This window comes from Cotesia glomerata, linkage group LG4 (assembly GCF_020080835.1).
Source record: "Cotesia glomerata isolate CgM1 linkage group LG4, MPM_Cglom_v2.3, whole genome shotgun sequence".
NCBI lineage: Eukaryota > Metazoa > Arthropoda > Insecta > Hymenoptera > Braconidae > Cotesia > Cotesia glomerata.
In genome coordinates this window covers 12119488-12136047 of record NC_058161.1, presented here as the reverse complement: position 1 = coordinate 12136047, position 16560 = coordinate 12119488, and the positions used below count along the sequence as shown (strand labels likewise).

The 16560-nt window shown below is 30.2% G+C and overlaps 4 protein-coding genes across 5 annotated transcripts in view; 2 read left to right on the top strand and 2 right to left on the bottom strand.

Moving 5' to 3' along the window:
- Positions 1-2340, top strand: part of LOC123263522 (bifunctional 3'-phosphoadenosine 5'-phosphosulfate synthase) — a 6735-nt gene extending 4395 nt beyond the window's left edge. The window contains exons 4-6 of the mRNA XM_044726367.1: positions 33-666; positions 1840-2122; positions 2195-2340. Of these exons, the coding sequence (XP_044582302.1) occupies positions 33-666; positions 1840-2122; positions 2195-2295 (1018 nt within the window). The 3' untranslated portion in view covers positions 2296-2340. The remainder of the gene's footprint in view (positions 1-32; positions 667-1839; positions 2123-2194) is intronic.
- Positions 1-9293, bottom strand: part of LOC123263610 (adenylate kinase isoenzyme 1) — a 24184-nt gene extending 14891 nt beyond the window's left edge. Inside the window, exon 1 of one of the 2 annotated variants that reach the window (XM_044726513.1) lies at positions 9279-9293. The gene's annotated coding sequence lies outside the window, so the exon portion shown is untranslated. Of the gene's footprint in view, positions 1-2539; positions 2559-9278 lie in introns of those variants that run through there. The other variant, XM_044726511.1, reaches the window with a different exon arrangement.
- On the top strand, positions 3617-16560 carry LOC123263511 (E3 ubiquitin-protein ligase RNF19A-like). Its single transcript, XM_044726346.1, has 11 exons — positions 3617-3722; positions 3869-4094; positions 4363-4490; positions 5034-5223; positions 6193-6504; positions 6589-6733; positions 8172-8308; positions 8390-8487; positions 13877-14075; positions 14480-15185; positions 16224-16560. The coding sequence occupies exons 2-11, from the start codon at positions 3938-3940 to the stop codon at positions 16474-16476; spliced, it is 2325 nt and encodes a 774-aa protein (XP_044582281.1). The 5' UTR covers positions 3617-3722; positions 3869-3937; the 3' UTR covers positions 16477-16560.
- On the bottom strand, positions 9629-12705 carry LOC123263551. The gene is made up of 2 exons (XM_044726413.1): positions 11894-12705; positions 9629-10651 (listed from the first exon to the last, which is right to left on the bottom strand). The coding sequence occupies exons 1-2, from the start codon at positions 12230-12232 to the stop codon at positions 9722-9724; spliced, it is 1269 nt and encodes a 422-aa protein (XP_044582348.1). The 5' UTR covers positions 12233-12705; the 3' UTR covers positions 9629-9721.

Genomic DNA, 16560 nt, shown 5'->3' with positions numbered 1-16560 from the left:
TATTAAAATAAAAATTTTCTAAAAACTTTCAGGTTCCTTGTAGACCCAAACCTCGACCAAGAAGTGAACCAGTCAATTCCGATAGTGCTAGCGATAACAGACCAGGACAAGCTAAAGATAGAGGGTCACTCGGCAGTGGCTCTAAAATTCCAGGGCCAGGCGGTTGCAATTTTAAGAAAACCGGAAGTCTGGCCCCACCGGAAGGAAGAAAGATGCGCGAGGCAGTTTGGAACAACGGACCCTCGCCATCCCTACGTCAAACTGATCCTGGAGGGCGGGAACTGGCTGCTGGGCGGCAATATTGAGGTCCTGGAGCGCATCAGGTGGAACGACGGGCTGGACAAGTACCGGCTGACCCCCAACGAGATCCGAACCCGGCTCCGGGAGATGAATGCTGACGCAGTCTTCGCGTTCCAGCTGAGGAACCCTATACACAATGGCCACGCGATGCTCATGCAGGACACCAGAAAGAAGCTACTAGATCGCGGGTTCAAGAACCCTATTCTACTCCTGCATCCTCTCGGAGGCTGGACTAAGGATGATGATGTTCCTTTGGCTACTAGGATTTTGCAGCACAAAGCTGTTCTGGAGGACAAGGTCTTGGAGGAAGACTCTACACTACTTGCCATCTTTCCGAGTCCTATGACTTATGCTGGGCCTGTTGAGGTAGAAACTTTATTTTTATTAAATGAATTTTGTTAAAATTCACTGTGCTTTCTTAAATATTGACCTTTTTAAAGATATAAGATCATCCCGATGTTACACTTGTCAAGAGCTTTCATTTGAGTACCCACATGCATTTTTGATATATTTTTCATATATACATATATGTAATATATATAAATATATGAAATATATGAAAAAATAATGTGGGTACTCAAATGAAAGGTCTTAATGAGTGTAACATCGGGATGAGCTTATATTTTTAAAAATTTCAATACTTCACAAGATACAAGGTCATTTTTTAATTATTGACATTTTTGAAGATATAGGCTCATTCTGACGTTATGGTCATCACGAGCTTTCATTTGAATACCCACATGCATTTTTAATATATTTTTCATTTATAAATATTTATAATATATATAAATATATGAAAAATTGATGTGGGTACTCAAATGAAAGGTCTCGATAAGTGTAATGTAAGGATGAAGTTATATCTTTAAAAATGTCAATAGTTGACTAGATACAAGGTAATTTCTTAATAACTGACATTTTTAAAGATATAAGCTCATCCCGATGTTACACTCGTCAATAGCTTTCATTGAAGTACCCACATGCATGTTTGATATATTTTTCATATATAAGTATATATAATATATATATAAATATATAAAATATATTAAAAATTGATGTGGGTACTCAAATGAAAGGTCTCGATGAGTATTATGTAAAGATGAGCTTATATCTTTAAAAATGTAAATAGTTTACAAGATACAATGTCTTTTCTTAATTTTTGACATTTTTAAAGATATAAGCTCATCCCGATGTTACACTCATCAAAAGCTTTCATTTGAGTACCCACATGCATTTTTGATATATTTTTCATCTATACATATATATAATATATATAAATATATAAAATATATGAAAAATTGATGTGGGTACTCAAATGAAAGGTCTTAATGAGTGTATCATCAGGATGAGCTTATATCTTTAAAAATGTCAATAATTCACAAGATACAAGGTCATTTCTTAATCATGTATCATGTAAAAAATGTATTTGTACAAATGTATGGCCACAAGGGATTATGATCTCACAGCCAAATAAATAATATATCTATCATGTATCTCTCTTAATAATATAGATTAAATAAAATTTATAAATTTTATTTTCAGGTCCAGTGGCACGCTAAAGCTCGAATGAATGCTGGAGCGAATTTATATATTGTCGGAAGAGACCCAGCGGGAATTCCTCACCCGGATAAGAATGCCACACCTGATGGGAATCTCTACGACCCAACTCATGGCGCCAGAGTCCTAACTATGGCAAGAGGCCTTGGAAATCTTGAAATCATTCCGTTTAAAGTCGCTGCTTACGATGTTAAAAATAAAAAAATGGCATTTTTTGAACCCGAGAGAAAGGAAGACTTTGATTTTATCTCTGGGACCAGGATGAGAGGTATTATACCAGTAATTATTTTTACTGTCATTAATAAATAATAATACTAATAATAATAATAATAATTTTAAGGTCTAGCAAGAACAGGACAAAATCCTCCAGATGGTTTTATGGCTCCAAAAGCTTGGCAGGTTCTAGTTAATTATTACCGAAATGGAGAACGCAATTTTTAAATTTAAATAAATATATATATATTAGTATGTAAATATATTAACTCCGAAAATTAACATCTGATTTTTTTTTACGAAAAAAAATTCAATCAGATGTTTCTTTTTCAGTATCATTGACTATAACGGTGGTTTGACAGGTTATCGACTAACATTAGCATAATTATTTTTTTTATTTCTCTCTTACAACACTTTTATCACAACATATTAATTTTATTCCTCAATCATTGTATTTATTTATTATTATTATTTTTTTATTACACTTATATGAAGAACTTTAATTATTGTTAGCTTACAAATTTATTTATTTAAATCTGACATATTATAATTATAAAAATATATTTATAGAAAAATAATAAAAACTTTGTTTATAATATATTGTCATTAATTATTTCCTTCAAACTTACAACACTTGTAATTTTTTGGATTTTTTAGATTTTCATAATTAAATTATTATAAAAAAAATTCAATTAAACAGTTGCACATGTTAAAATTAATAAAAATTACAAGTGAAAATTTTTAAAAGTATTTTTTTATTGTAATTGATTTATTAAAAATATTTTTAATGAAAATTAAGTTAGCCGACATTTAAAAATTTTTATGATTTTTTTTATTAAAGAATAATTAAAAAAAAATAAAAAAAAAGTTTTCATTAGTTAAAAAAGTATGTGGAATTTTTTAAAAACACTTTTTAGTTATAATTTAATAAATTAAGCGAAATAAAAAAATCAAAAATGTCGGCTAACTTCAGTATTATTAAAAAATGACAGCAATCAGCTGATTTAAAAAATAACTCACCAATTATCTTCTAAGACAGCGCACAAAAAATTAATAAAATAAATTCCACATCTAACAATTAAAAATAATTTTTTTAACAATTAATTAACAATAAAAAAAAAAAATGACAGCGATCAGCTGATTTTTAAAATTTTTCACTGTCACTAATTCCCTCCGCCAGGCGGCGCTACAGTAAGTTTCTCAACAAAGAAATAAAAAAATAAAACTCAGCACAAACTGTATGAAAAAATAAAGACTATAGTTAAATTCCAAAAATTCACACTTTCTATAATGCGTGGAAATAAAAAGCGATAAAATAAAAAACGTAGAGGATGAGTAAGAGCAGTTTCTTTAGCTTTAGCCGTCATTTATTTTATCAAAAGTATTTTTAATAAATATTTAACTTTTGTTACTTTATACACACACTTATATATTAATATTTAAATTTATACGCATTATTTATTATCACCTATTTGTTAGACGGTATTTATACAAAAAAAACTATTATTATTTTTTGTCAAAATAAATTATTATTATAATTATTCTCAAAGTGTCATTTTGAGTGACTATTTTTTTTTTTTTTGTAAATATGTACATATTTTTGTAACTATTATTATTATCAGTTTTGTCAGCAGTGATTTCAAGATTAAAAATTGGTAAATATTTTTTTATAGTTGCGTAATTTTTATAAATAATTATTGTTAAAAACAATGCACGTAATTAAAAAAAACTGTCACGTGCACAAAATAATTAAAAAAAAAAAATTTAATGACACTTATAAATTATTTTTGTCCAATTTAAGGTCAGAGTGAAAGCGGAATAAATTACAATTGGTAATTAATTATTTATAAATTTATAAATATCGGAAAAAATGATCAAAGACGTGGAAATGGGAAACTGTAACAACAGCAGTGGAACTAGACAGCGGAGGTACTTTCCAAGATTTTCTCTCAGGACTCTTTTGTACTCCAGTCCGCTGATTGGCAGGAGGATTGTCAGGACTGCCAGTTCTAATAATCGGAGCAAAGGTATGTGTTTATATTTAATGAAAATTAAATTAGCCGATGTCTAAAAATTTTTAGAATTTTTTTTTATTGGAAAAATTATTATAAAAAAATAAAAAAAAAATTTCATTTGTAAAAAATTTGAAAAACTGAAAGTGCAATTTTTTATAAATATTTTTTAGTTCTAATTTAATAATTAAAAGAAAATCAAAAAATTAAAAACGTCGGCTAACTTTATTATTATTATATTTAAAGTATTTCTTTTATTTATTTATTGGTAATTTTATTTTAGGTAAAGATAGAACGAGTGATGTTGAAGGTGGTGACAGCAAGTCTACTACTAATTCCAATAATTTTTCACCATGTGATTTATATCGGGCACCTAGTCGTGGTTCTGTATTGAGTTCTACTGCTGGAAAGGTTTGTTTAAAGACAAATTAATTTTTGAGTCTAGAATTTTTAAAAAAATTATTTATTTTAAATTTTCGAGTAATAAAAATAAAAATTTATTTTTTTAATGTTAAAAAATAGTCTAGAATTTTTAAAAAGCTTAGAAAAATTTTTTACGGCTTCTAGAGTGTTTAAAAAATTATTTTAATAATTTTTTTGAAGGAAAAAAAATTAAAATAAATTTTTTTAAATGTTAAAAAATATTCTAGAATTTTTAGAAAGTTTAGAAAAATTTTTTAGGGCTTCTAGAGTGTTTAAAAAAATATTTTAGTAATTTTTTTGGAGTAAAAAAAACGAAAATTAATTTTGTTATTGTTATAAAATATTCTAGAATTTTTATAGAGCTTAGAAAAATTTTTTAGGACTTTTAGAGTGTTTAAAAAATTATTTTAGAAATTTTTAGAAAAAAATTATAAAATATCTATTTAATTAATTTTTATATTTATTTAAAATTAAATCTAATAAAAAATAATTTTTAAAATTAATTGTGATAAAATTAATAAATTTTTTCAGAGCTCTGAAAATAGATTATTTGAATGTCCGCTGTGCCTAGCAGAATTACCAAACGAAGCATTCCCATACATTCAAACGTGTCTTCACCGCAGTTGTTACGACTGCTTCCAGCAGTATTTAAAAGTTGAAATTTCTGAGTCCAGAGTTAACATCGCTTGTCCAGAATGCGCTGAACCTTTGCATCCAAATGGTAACTCAATAACAATAATAATAATCTATATTATTAAGAGAATGAGAAAAATTTTGTCTCTAAGATACATGATTAAGAAATGGCCTTGTATCTTGTGAACAATTGACATTTTTAAAGATATAATCTCATCCCGATAATACAATCATCGAGACCTTTCATTTGAGTACCCACATCAATTTTTCATATATTTTATATATTTATATATATTATATATACTTATATATGAAAAATATATAAAAAATTGATGTGGGTACTCAAATGGAAGCTCTTGACAAGTGTAACATCGGGATGAGCTTATATATTTAAAAATGTCAATAATGAAGAAATGACCTTATATCTTGTGAAATATTGACATTTTTAAGGATATAAGTTCATCCTGAGATGACACTCATCGAGACCTTTCATTTGAGTACCCACATCAATTTTTCATATATTTTATATATTTATATATATTATATATACTTATATATGAAAAATATATAAAAAATTGATGTGGGTACTCAAATGAAAGCTCTTGACAAGTGTAACATCGGGATGAGCTTATATATTTAAAAATGTCAATAATGAAGAAATGACCTTATATCTTGTGAAATATTGACATTTTTAAGGATATAAGTTCATCCTGAGATTACACTCATCGAGACCTTTCATTTGAGTACCCACATCAATTTTTCATATATTTTATATATTTATATATATTATATATATTATATATATGTATATATGAAAAATATATAAAAAATTGATGTGGGTACTCAAATGAAAGCTCTCGACAAGTGTAACATCGGAATGAGCTTATTATTAAAATATATATGATATATATGTATATATGAAAAATATATAAAAAATTGATGTGGGTACTCAAATGAAAGCTCTTAACGAGTGTATCATCGGGATGAGCTTATATCTTTAAAAATGTCAATAGTTAAGAAAATACATTAATCAAAATCATAATAATAATAATTACAGACATAAGAATGATCCTTAATGATCGAGTTCAGCTGGAAAAGTACGAAGACTTCATGGTTCGTCGTGTTCTCGCGGTGGAACCAGACGCTAGATGGTGCCCCGCGCCGGACTGCAGTTTCGCGGTGATCGCTTCAGGATGCGCCAGCTGTCCTAAATTGCACTGTAAGCGTCCAGGGTGTGATTACTACTTTTGCTACCACTGCAAGGCGCGATGGCACCCTAATCAAACTTGTGACGCTGCTCGTGCTCAAAGAGCTCAGCATTATGATCGTAGCTCTTCTATGAGCTTTAGTCAGAGCGATTCTCAGCACCGTAAGTTTATTAATTAATTAAGGTTGTTCGGTTAAAAAGGAGAATAATTTTATAGGTAATTGTTAATTGATTTATTTATTATAGGTGATGATATAAAACCTTGTCCAAGATGTCAAGTTTTAATTGTCAAAATGGAAGATGGAAGCTGTAATCATATGATTTGTGCGGTTTGTGGTGCTGAATTTTGCTGGCTGTGTATGAAGGAAATAAGCGATTTACATTATTTAAGGTTTGATTTTATTATTGTTATCTATATTATTACGAAAATAAGAAAAATTTTGTCTCTAGGATATATAATTAAAGAATGACCTTTTATTTTGTGAACTATAGACATTTTTAAAGATATAAGCTCACCTTGACATTACATTCATCGAGACCTTTCATTTGAGTACCCACATCATTTTTTCATATGTTTTATATATTTATATATATTATATATATGTATATATGAAAAATATATCAAAAAAGCATGTGGGTACTCAAATGAAAGGTCTTGAGTGTAACATCAGGATGAGCTTATATCTTTAAAAATGTCAATAATTGAGAAATGACCTTGTATCTTGTGAACTATTGACATTTCTGAAGATATAAGCTCACCTTGTCATTACACTCATCAAGACCTTTCATTTGAGTACCCACATGCATTTTTTATATATTTTTCATATATACATATATATAATATATATAAATATATAAAATATATGAAAAATTGATGTGGGTACTCAAATGAAAGCTCTTAATGAGTATAACATCAGGATGAGCTTATATCTTTAAAATATATATTATATATATATAAAAAATAACCTTGTATCTTGTAAACAATTGACATTTTTTAAAATATAAGCTCATCCTTACATTACATTCATCAAGATATTTTATTTGAGTACCCACATGCATTTTTGATATATTTTTTATATGTACATATATATAAATATATAGAATATATGAAAAATTGATGTGGCTACTCAAATGAAAGCTCTTAATGTGTATATCATCAGGATGAGCTTATATCTTTAAAATATATATTATATAATTAAGAAATGACCTTGTATTTTGTGAAATATCGACATTTTCAAAGATATAAGCTCATCCTGACATTACACTCATCAAGACCTTTCATTCGAGTACCCACATGCATTTTTGATATATTTTTCATATATACATATATATAATATATATAAATATATAAAATATATGAAAAATTGATGTGGATACTCAAATGAAAGCTCTTGATGAGTGTAACGTCAGGATGAGCTTATATCTTTAAAAATGTCAATAATTAAGAAATGACCTTGTATCTTGTGAACTATTGACATTTCTGAAGATATAAGCTCACCTTGTCATTACACTCATCAAGACCTTTCATTTGAGTACCCACATGCATTTTTGATATATTTTTCATATATACATATATATATAATATATATAAATATATAAAATATATGAAAAATTGATTTGGGTACTCAAATGAAAGCTCTTAATGTGTATAACATCAGGATGAGCTTATATTTAAAAAAATGTCAATAGTTCAGAAAATACATTGCAATTTAACTAAAATCATTATTTAATAGCAAGATTTTATTTATTTATAGTTTATTACGGCAGTCACGTAGTGACTGCAAGGTTACTAGTTATTATTATTATCATAATAAATAATTATTTTTTAGTCCATCAGGATGTACATTTTGGGGTAAAAAACCCTGGTCAAGAAAGAAAAAAATTCTTTGGCAATTAGGAACCCTAGTCGGAGCTCCAGTTGGAATTGGACTAGTTGCTGGTATTGCTGTACCTGCTATGATAATCGGTCATTACTAATAATTTTCTAATAATCAAAATTATAATTATAATAATATCAATAAAATCAATATCTAATTTTAAAAACCAGGTATTCCAGTATGGGTCGGCCGCAAGCTTTACGCCCGTTACTGCAATGTAAATAAACACAAGAGAAATGCATTTATAATTGGCGGTGTCACTGCATCCGTAAGTTTTTCAATTTTTTATTTATTTAATTAATTAATTAATTACATTAAAAATATCCCAACAATTAATATTAATTCAATCGGACGTTAATCATTATTAAACACAAATTTTTTATTTATTTACTTATTTATTTATTGATTAATTAATATTAAAAAAAAATAGCGGAGCATTTACGCATGTGCAGTACAATCATTCACATTAATTATATTAATTAATTAATCATCGGAAGCTCATAGCTCATAGCACGCTGGTAGCTCTAGAGAGCCTCGTTAATTTTTTAATTAATTAATTCATTAATTTATTAATCGGCTCACTAACATTCTTTTTTTTAAATTGAGAATTTTAATTAATTAATATTTCTATATTATTTTTTTGACACAATATTTTGATTTTTTATAAATTTATTAGATTTTCAGTGCTGGGAAAATTTTATTTTTCCTTGTGAGGTTTCAGGAAAATTCAAATGAATTTTCTATAGATTTTTATTTTATTTTTCAGAGCAATTACACTTATTTTTATTTTAAATATTAAAAAAAAAAAAAAACAATTTTTTTACGCGTTAAAATTTTTATAAAATGATTTTATCATTTTATTTATAAATTAGTATTAAAAAATGGTATAGAAAATTTATTATTTAATTTTTTGTCAGTGCTAGGACATAAAATTATATTAATAATTTTTTTTATTAAATTAATTTTTAACTTATAATTTAATTATTTTTTTTCAATTAAAAATTAACAAAAAATAATTAATTTTAATTAAAAAAAAATTTTTTTTCATTAAAAATAAATTTTATTAAAAATTTTTGATTAATTTTGAAGATTTAGTTTAATTATTTTTTTTAAATTAAATATTATTAAAAAATAATTAATTTGAATTAAAAAAATTTTTTATTCATTAAAAACAATCATTAACATTAATTTTAATTAAAAAGAAAATTTTTTTTATTAAAAAAAATTATTAACATTAATTTTAATTAAAAAAAAAAATTATTTCTAATTTTTATTAAAATAAAAAATTATTTCTAATTTTTATTAAAACAAAAAAATTATTTCTGATTTTTCACACAAAAGAATAAAAAAAAAGGATAAATAAATCTAAAAATAACCTTAAAAAAAAAAATATCCCAGCACTGACGACATAAACGCTCAAAATGAATATATTTATAACATTTAAAAAATTCCCATTAATTACAACGAATAGTTACAAAACATCCATAATAACCTCAAAAAAGTTACGCAACATTGGCAGTCTCAAGACTGAGCACTCCGTCGGTATGTAAGTCTTCTAGAAGGTCGATAAGTCTCTGTTCGGTAAGCGGGTCGCCTAGAGCGACATCTACCGATCCGATACAAAGAAGCAGAGCTAGAAGCTGTGACCTTCTGTAGTCCTTATCAAGATCCTCCCGGGAGTACTTGAGATCCTCCGGAACATCGACGCCAAGAGGCAGAGAACTTTCTAGAAGCGTTTGCCAGTACTTGTCGAGCAGCGCCGCAGTGTGGAGACGCCTAAGCTCAGTAGGAACGGAACTGACCAATAAGAGGGCGATGTCGTTGGTGGGGCGGCTGTAGGTGACCATTTGCCAGTCTAAGATGGCGCACTTGCACTCGTCGTCGAGGTCCTTAAACAGCAAATTGTTGCACCAGAAGTCCGTGTGCGTGATGAGGGCCAGAGGATCCTCCGGAGCGAGGAGGGAGGCTATTATCTCCTTGGTTTTGGGTCTCAAGGCCAGCAGCGCCTCCAGAACAGCCTCGGAACCGGGCCGGCGTTCCAGGAACCGCGCGAGTTGAGGCAGACCGCGTTCCACCAATTGTTGGTAGGAATCCGTGGCTCTGGCGGTCTGGAACAGGAACTGGTACTTCTCACTGAGCGGCCGCCCCTCCTTGACCTTCAGGCAGAGTGAGAGGGCGTGGAGTCGCGCGATCGCGCTCAGAGCGGCCTCTGCTTGCCGCAGAGTCAACCCTCGGGAGAATTCTGCTCCTTCGTAGCCCCGAGGTCGAAGGTTCTCCAGGATCAGGAACGATTCAGGAGGTTCTGGAGTCTCCTCTGTTCCTCCTGCTGGCTTGTAGTGGGCGTGTATGCACGACGGGATTGGCAGCTCGAAGCCTGGAAGGCTCGAGGCTGACAGTTGCTTCTGCTGGAACGCTTTCAAGTCTGGAACTACCTGAAAGTTCGTGGATTGTTTAATTTAAAGGATTAGAGGTGTTTTAGAGAGTTTTTAGGTCAAATTTGGCATAAGGAACTTTCTACAAGGTTGTTTTGTGGAATTTTTAGGGTTTGGGTTGTTCAATTGGGATTAAATTATTAATTTAGAGCTAGAAGGTCATCTAGAAGCACTTAAGTTTGGAATTTTGATGTAAAAAGTAATTCTAGAACAGTTTTTAGGTCAAATTTATTCTAAGGAACTTTCTAGGAGATTATTTTTTAAGATTATGAGCAATAGGATTGTTCAATTAGCATGAAATTGCTAAATTTAGGTTAGAAGATTGTCTTGAAGCTATTAAAATTGAAATTTTGATGTGAAAGGTAGTTCTAGAAAACTTTTTAGGTCAAATTTGTTCAAAGGAACTTTCTAGGAGATTATTTCGTAGAATTTTCAGGGTTTAGGTTGTTCAATTAAGATTAAATTACTAATTTAAAGCTAGAAACTCATCTAGAAGCACTCAAGGTTTCAATTTTGATGTAAAAAGTTATTTTAGTACATTTTTTAGGTCAAATTTGTTTTAAGGAACTTTCTAGGAGATTGTTTTGTGGAATTTTCACGGTTTAGGTTGTTTAATTGGGATGAAATTACTAATTTAGAGCTATAAGGTCATCTAGAAACACTTAAAGTTGAAATTTTGATGTAAAAAGTAATTCTAGGAAATTTTTTAGGTCAAATTTGTTCTAAGAAACTTTCTGGAAGGTTATTTTTTGAGATTAGTTTGTTTAATTGGCATGAAATTGCTAATTTAAAGCTAGAAGGTCATTTAGAAGCGCTTAAAGTTGAAATTTTAATGTAAAAAGTAATTCTAGAAAACTTTTTAGGTCCACTTTGTGCTCAGAAACTTTCTAGAATGTTATTTTCCAAGTTTATGGGCAAAAGGATTGTTTAATTAACATAAATTTGCTAATTTAAGCTTCGACGGTCATCTAGAAACACTTTAAAGTTGAAATTTTGATGTAAAAAGTAATTCTAGAAAGTTTCTCAGGTCAACTTTGTCCTAAGAAACTTTCTAGGAGATTATTTTTCAATATTATGACCATTAGAATCGTCCAATTGTTACAAAATTGATATTACAGACTTATTAAGTCATCTAGAACGGATTGACATTGAAATTAAACCCAAAAACTTAAAAAAAAAATTCCAAACTTTCTAGAACCCAAAAAAGTCCCCCTCCCTAAACAATAATAATAAGAAATTCACCTGCGTATAAAACTTAATCTCCCTGAGATCGAATTGTGCCTCAGTGACAAAAAACCTACTGAACGGATCCTGGGGCAGCAATTTAACAATAACCTTAAGCTTGACCTCCTCCCCGTCTAGGGTGTAGTCAACAGCCACAGCGAGGATGTCGCTGAGTACGCTCTCGCCGGAAACGCACCCGGGGCTCACTTCGAAGTCCTCGACGGTGACCTTGGGGCCTTCCCCCTCTCCTCCCTCAGTTCCACTGCTATGATAAATCTTAAGGATGTTCTCCAGCCATTCTTTGCTCACCGGCCATTCCACCACTCCCGAGCCGTCAGTGTCCTCACTGTCGGACATTTTCGTCTTTTCCCCCACCACCAAAGTTTTAATAATAATAATAAAAAAATTTATTAAATAAATAAATAAAATTAACCGCTACAGCTGAGGATTATTTTAACGCACCGACAGATCATAGCAGACTGGGCGCGTCCACGTTTAAATTATTTCCTAGTCTTCTCTCTCTTCTATCTTCCCCCTCTCTTTTACTAAAACTCCCCCTCGATCCTCAATTTAATAAATATCCCGATCGTAATTTTTTTTTCTTCACTTACACTCTTTCTGGTCGCTTACATTCACTTCCGTTTTTTTTTTTTTTTTTTTTTTTTTCTACCTCTTCATCCGCTTCCTTTTCCTTTTGTTCCAGAAATATTAATAATAATAATAATAACAATAATTATTATTATTTATTTTACATGACAATTATTTAAACAATAAAATTGCGAAGCACTTCTAGAGCCGACGGTACCACGAGAGCAAGTGAATTTAGGTGCCGACGGAATCGGGTGGGAACCTGGTAGGTGTGTGCGCGCACTCCTCCCTTCAATCAATATCTTTCCGCTCCCTTACTTGTGTCGTGTATTATTATTATTGTTATTATTAGTGATGGCATTATTGTTATTAGAGGATGACACTGTCGAGAATCTAAGACCACTTATGAGTTTTAATTTGTTGGTTAATTTATGGAGGTATTGATTTTTATTAGAAAAAATAAATAAATTATTTCCTAAATATTACTCAATATAATATAATTATTTAATTAATAATTTTAGAAAAAAAAATTAATTTTTTAAAAATTATTTTTGCAAATAATTTAAATTTATATTAATATTAAGTTAATTATGAATAAATAAGTAAAAAAAAGCAATTTCTGCGCTTCGTGTTTTAGAACACACTCTTTGCTCGTTTGCCAACCTCTTATGACGTCATATACCCCCTCCACGATTTTATAATTAAATATACTACTAACAGATGGCGTTGTAAGTTCTTTTAGAAATTTTTTAACCAAAAATTATTTTATAAAACATTTTCGTGACTTTTTTGAAGGCAAAAAAAGACAAAAAATAATTTTTTTTAATTTTATTAAATAATCTAGAATTTCTCGAAAGTTTATTTAATTTTCTAGACCTTCTAGAAAGTCTAAAAAAAAATTTTAAATAATTTAAAACTTCTAAAAAGTTTATTTAATTTTCTAGACCTAGAAAATAAAAATTTTTTTTTTTTTAATTTTATTAAATAATCTAGAACTTCTTGAAAGTTTATTTAATTTTCTAGACCTCCTAGAAAGTTCAAAAATTTTTTTTTTAATTTTATTAAATAATCTAGATCTTCTAGAAAGTTTATTTAAATTTCTAGACCTAGAAAGTCTAAAAAATTTTTTAAATAATCTAGAACTTCTAAAAAGCTTATCTAATTTTCTAGACTTACTAGAAAATTAAAAAAATTTTTGTTAAAATAATCTAGAACTTCTAGAAAGTTGATTTTTTTCTAGACCTCCTAGATAGTTCTAAAATTTTTTTATTATAATTTCATTAAATAATCTAGAACTTCTAGAAAGTTTATTGAATTTTCTAGACCTCCTAGAAAGTTTATTTTATTTCTTAGACGTTCTGGAAAGTTCAAAAAAAATTTTTTTTTAATTTTAACCCCCACTCTTTTTTTCAGATTCTGGTCTCACCAGTCCTAGCAGGCTTAGCCGTAGGAATAGGAGTTCCAATATTGTTATTCTACGTCTACGGCGTGGTACCAGTGTCGCTTTGCCGAAGTGGTGGTTGTGGAGTGTCAACAGATGGCTCTGGAGTGCGGTTCGACTTTGACGACGAGAACGAGTTGATGGGGGCGCTGGGAGCGCGGAACATAGGAGGTAACTAAAACTCTTTCGCTTAAGGAGATAAATTTACTCATTCCAGATTATACTCAGTGATATCTGTGGTGAAAAAAAAATTTTAGACAGTAGTTAAAATAATCAAGATTATACTGTGTGATATCTGGATTATAATTATTGTAATCTGGATTATACTGTGTGATATCTGGATTTTACTCATTGTAATCTGGATTATACTGTGTGATATCTGGATTATACTCATTGTAATCTGGATTATACTAGCTACTATCTGAAATTTTTTTTCACTTAGTATAATTTAAGATGATATCCAGTGTCATCTTGTTCTTTTCGTGTAGATTAAATTTACAAATTTTCGGGAAGTTTTAAAAATTTTACTACTTTGCGTGGATTTCCTTAATTAAAACTTTTAAATTCTGCCACAGATGCCGCGTCAATCGACGTAGCGAGCCACCGCGGAGGGAATCCATCTATCGGCGAAGCGTCTTTGTCTCTCGGAAGCGGCAGCCAGCTGGAGAAACTGGGCCGTGAGAACGACCGCGAGAGCGCTAGCAACGTCGCTTTGGCGGGAACAAGCTTGGCTGGCAGCATTGCCTCGAGTGTCCTTCCTGGAGGTCAAAGATTAGAGGTCCAAGCTGACGTAACCTCGACCCAGCGATTCAGCCTGTGCAGCGAGACCGCTTCAGCTGCTACAAGCTTGTCAGAAAAATCCGTCAATGCTTCTATAGCCGCCGATGATGGCGCTGCTTCTACCCGAGCTCTAGCCGGGTCTGTTCTTAATTTTAAAATGGATACTACTAAATCCGACGCCATTAATGAAACAACGAATTCGGTTAATGTTGAGTCTGCTGGTCAGGCCGCTTCTCTCAGCTCGCTGGAGGAAATTGCTGCTGGATTGGCCAAAAGGGCTCGCAGAAGGCCCACCTTGGACCGCCAGCACAGTGACTCGAGTACTTGGACTCCTGGAGCTAGTAATGGTGGCAATGAAGATGGCGGCTCAGAGAGGGTTAGGTTTGATGATCATGTCAGTTTTATTGAGGCTGATGATAATAAGAGGGACGACAGGGCCCTTAGTTTGAGGAGTAAGAAGAAGAAGGACGCTGATGATGGTGATAATTTTAAATTGGCTAGGTAATAATTTTGCTTTATTAAAATCCAATGTACTTTCTTAAATATTGATGTTTTTTAAGATATAAGCTCATCATGACGTTACACTCGTCAAGAGCTTTCATTTGAGTACCTACATGCATTTTTCATATATACATATATATAATATATATAAATATATGAAATATATGAAAAATCGATGTGGGTACTCAAATGAAAGGTCTCGAGAAGTATAATGTAAAGATGTGCTTATATCTTTAAAAATGTCAATAGTTCTCAAGATACAAGGTTATTTCTTAATTAATGACATTTTTAAGATATAAACTTATTATGATGTTACACTCATCAAGAGCTTCCATTTGAGTACCCACATGCATCTTTCATATATACATATATATAATATATATAAATATATGAAATATATGAAAAATTGATATGGGTACTCAAATGAAAGGTCTCGATGAGTGTAACATCGGGATGAGCTTATATCTTTAAAAATGTCAATAGTTGACAAGATACAATGTCATTTCTTATTTAATGACATTTTTTAAGATATGAACTCATTTTGATGTTACATTTATCAAGAGCTTTCATTTGAGTACCCACATCAATTTTTCATATATTTTATATATTTATATATACTATATATATGTATATATAAAAAATATATCAAAAATGCATGTGGGTACTCAAATGAAAGCTCTTGATGAGTGTAACATCATTATAAGTTTATATCTTTAAAAATATCATTAGTTGATAAAATACAATATAATTTCTCAATTACTGACATTTTTTAAGATATGAACGCATCCTGACTTAATACTCATCAAGACCTTTCATTTGAGTACCCACATGCATTTTTGATATATTTTTCATATATACATATATATAAAATATATGAAAAATTGATGTGGGTACTCAAATGAAAGGTCTCGATAAGCGTAACATCAAGATGAGCTTATATCTTTAAAAATGTCAATATTTCACAAGATACAAGGTCATTTCTTAATTACCTTTTAAAAAAAATTTTTTTTTTAAATAATTACAAAAATATTTTTTCAGAAGCCAAATATCAAACGACGAGCCAGAATCATTAGAACTAGAAGTCCGTGACAAAACAAACGTAGCAGCACTGCGGAGCATTTTCTTCCACAACCAGACCTCTTCAGCCGTAAGTGAATCTAATAAACGTTTGCCAGTTATTGAGGAGCCAAGCCCGGCCTCTAGTTCAACTACGCCAACATCGCCAACATCGATTCCAACCGGGAACTCTGTTACAAACTCTGCTCCCGTCACAGTCATCGCTCTTGACTAATTAATTAAATTAATTAAATAATAATTCAACGGGTGGGGGAAGTTTGTAATTAAAAAATTATTTTTAAAAAAAAAAAAAACATTT

Excerpts from the sequence above, each read along its gene's own strand:
- LOC123263511 (XM_044726346.1), top strand. The coding sequence starts at position 3,938 with ATGATCAAAGACGTGGAAATGGGAAACTGTAACAACAGCAGTGGAACT. Across the intron at positions 4,095-4,362 it reads TTCTAATAATCGGAGCAAAG|GTAAAGATAGAACGAGTGAT; the intron begins GTATGTGTTTAT and ends ATTTTATTTTAG. Across the intron at positions 4,491-5,033 it reads TGAGTTCTACTGCTGGAAAG|AGCTCTGAAAATAGATTATT; the intron begins GTTTGTTTAAAG and ends AAATTTTTTCAG.
- LOC123263551 (XM_044726413.1), bottom strand. The coding sequence starts at position 12,232 with ATGTCCGACAGTGAGGACACTGACGGCTCGGGAGTGGTGGAATGGCCG. Across the intron at positions 10,652-11,893 it reads AGATTAAGTTTTATACGCAG|GTAGTTCCAGACTTGAAAGC; the intron begins GTGAATTTCTTA and ends ACGAACTTTCAG.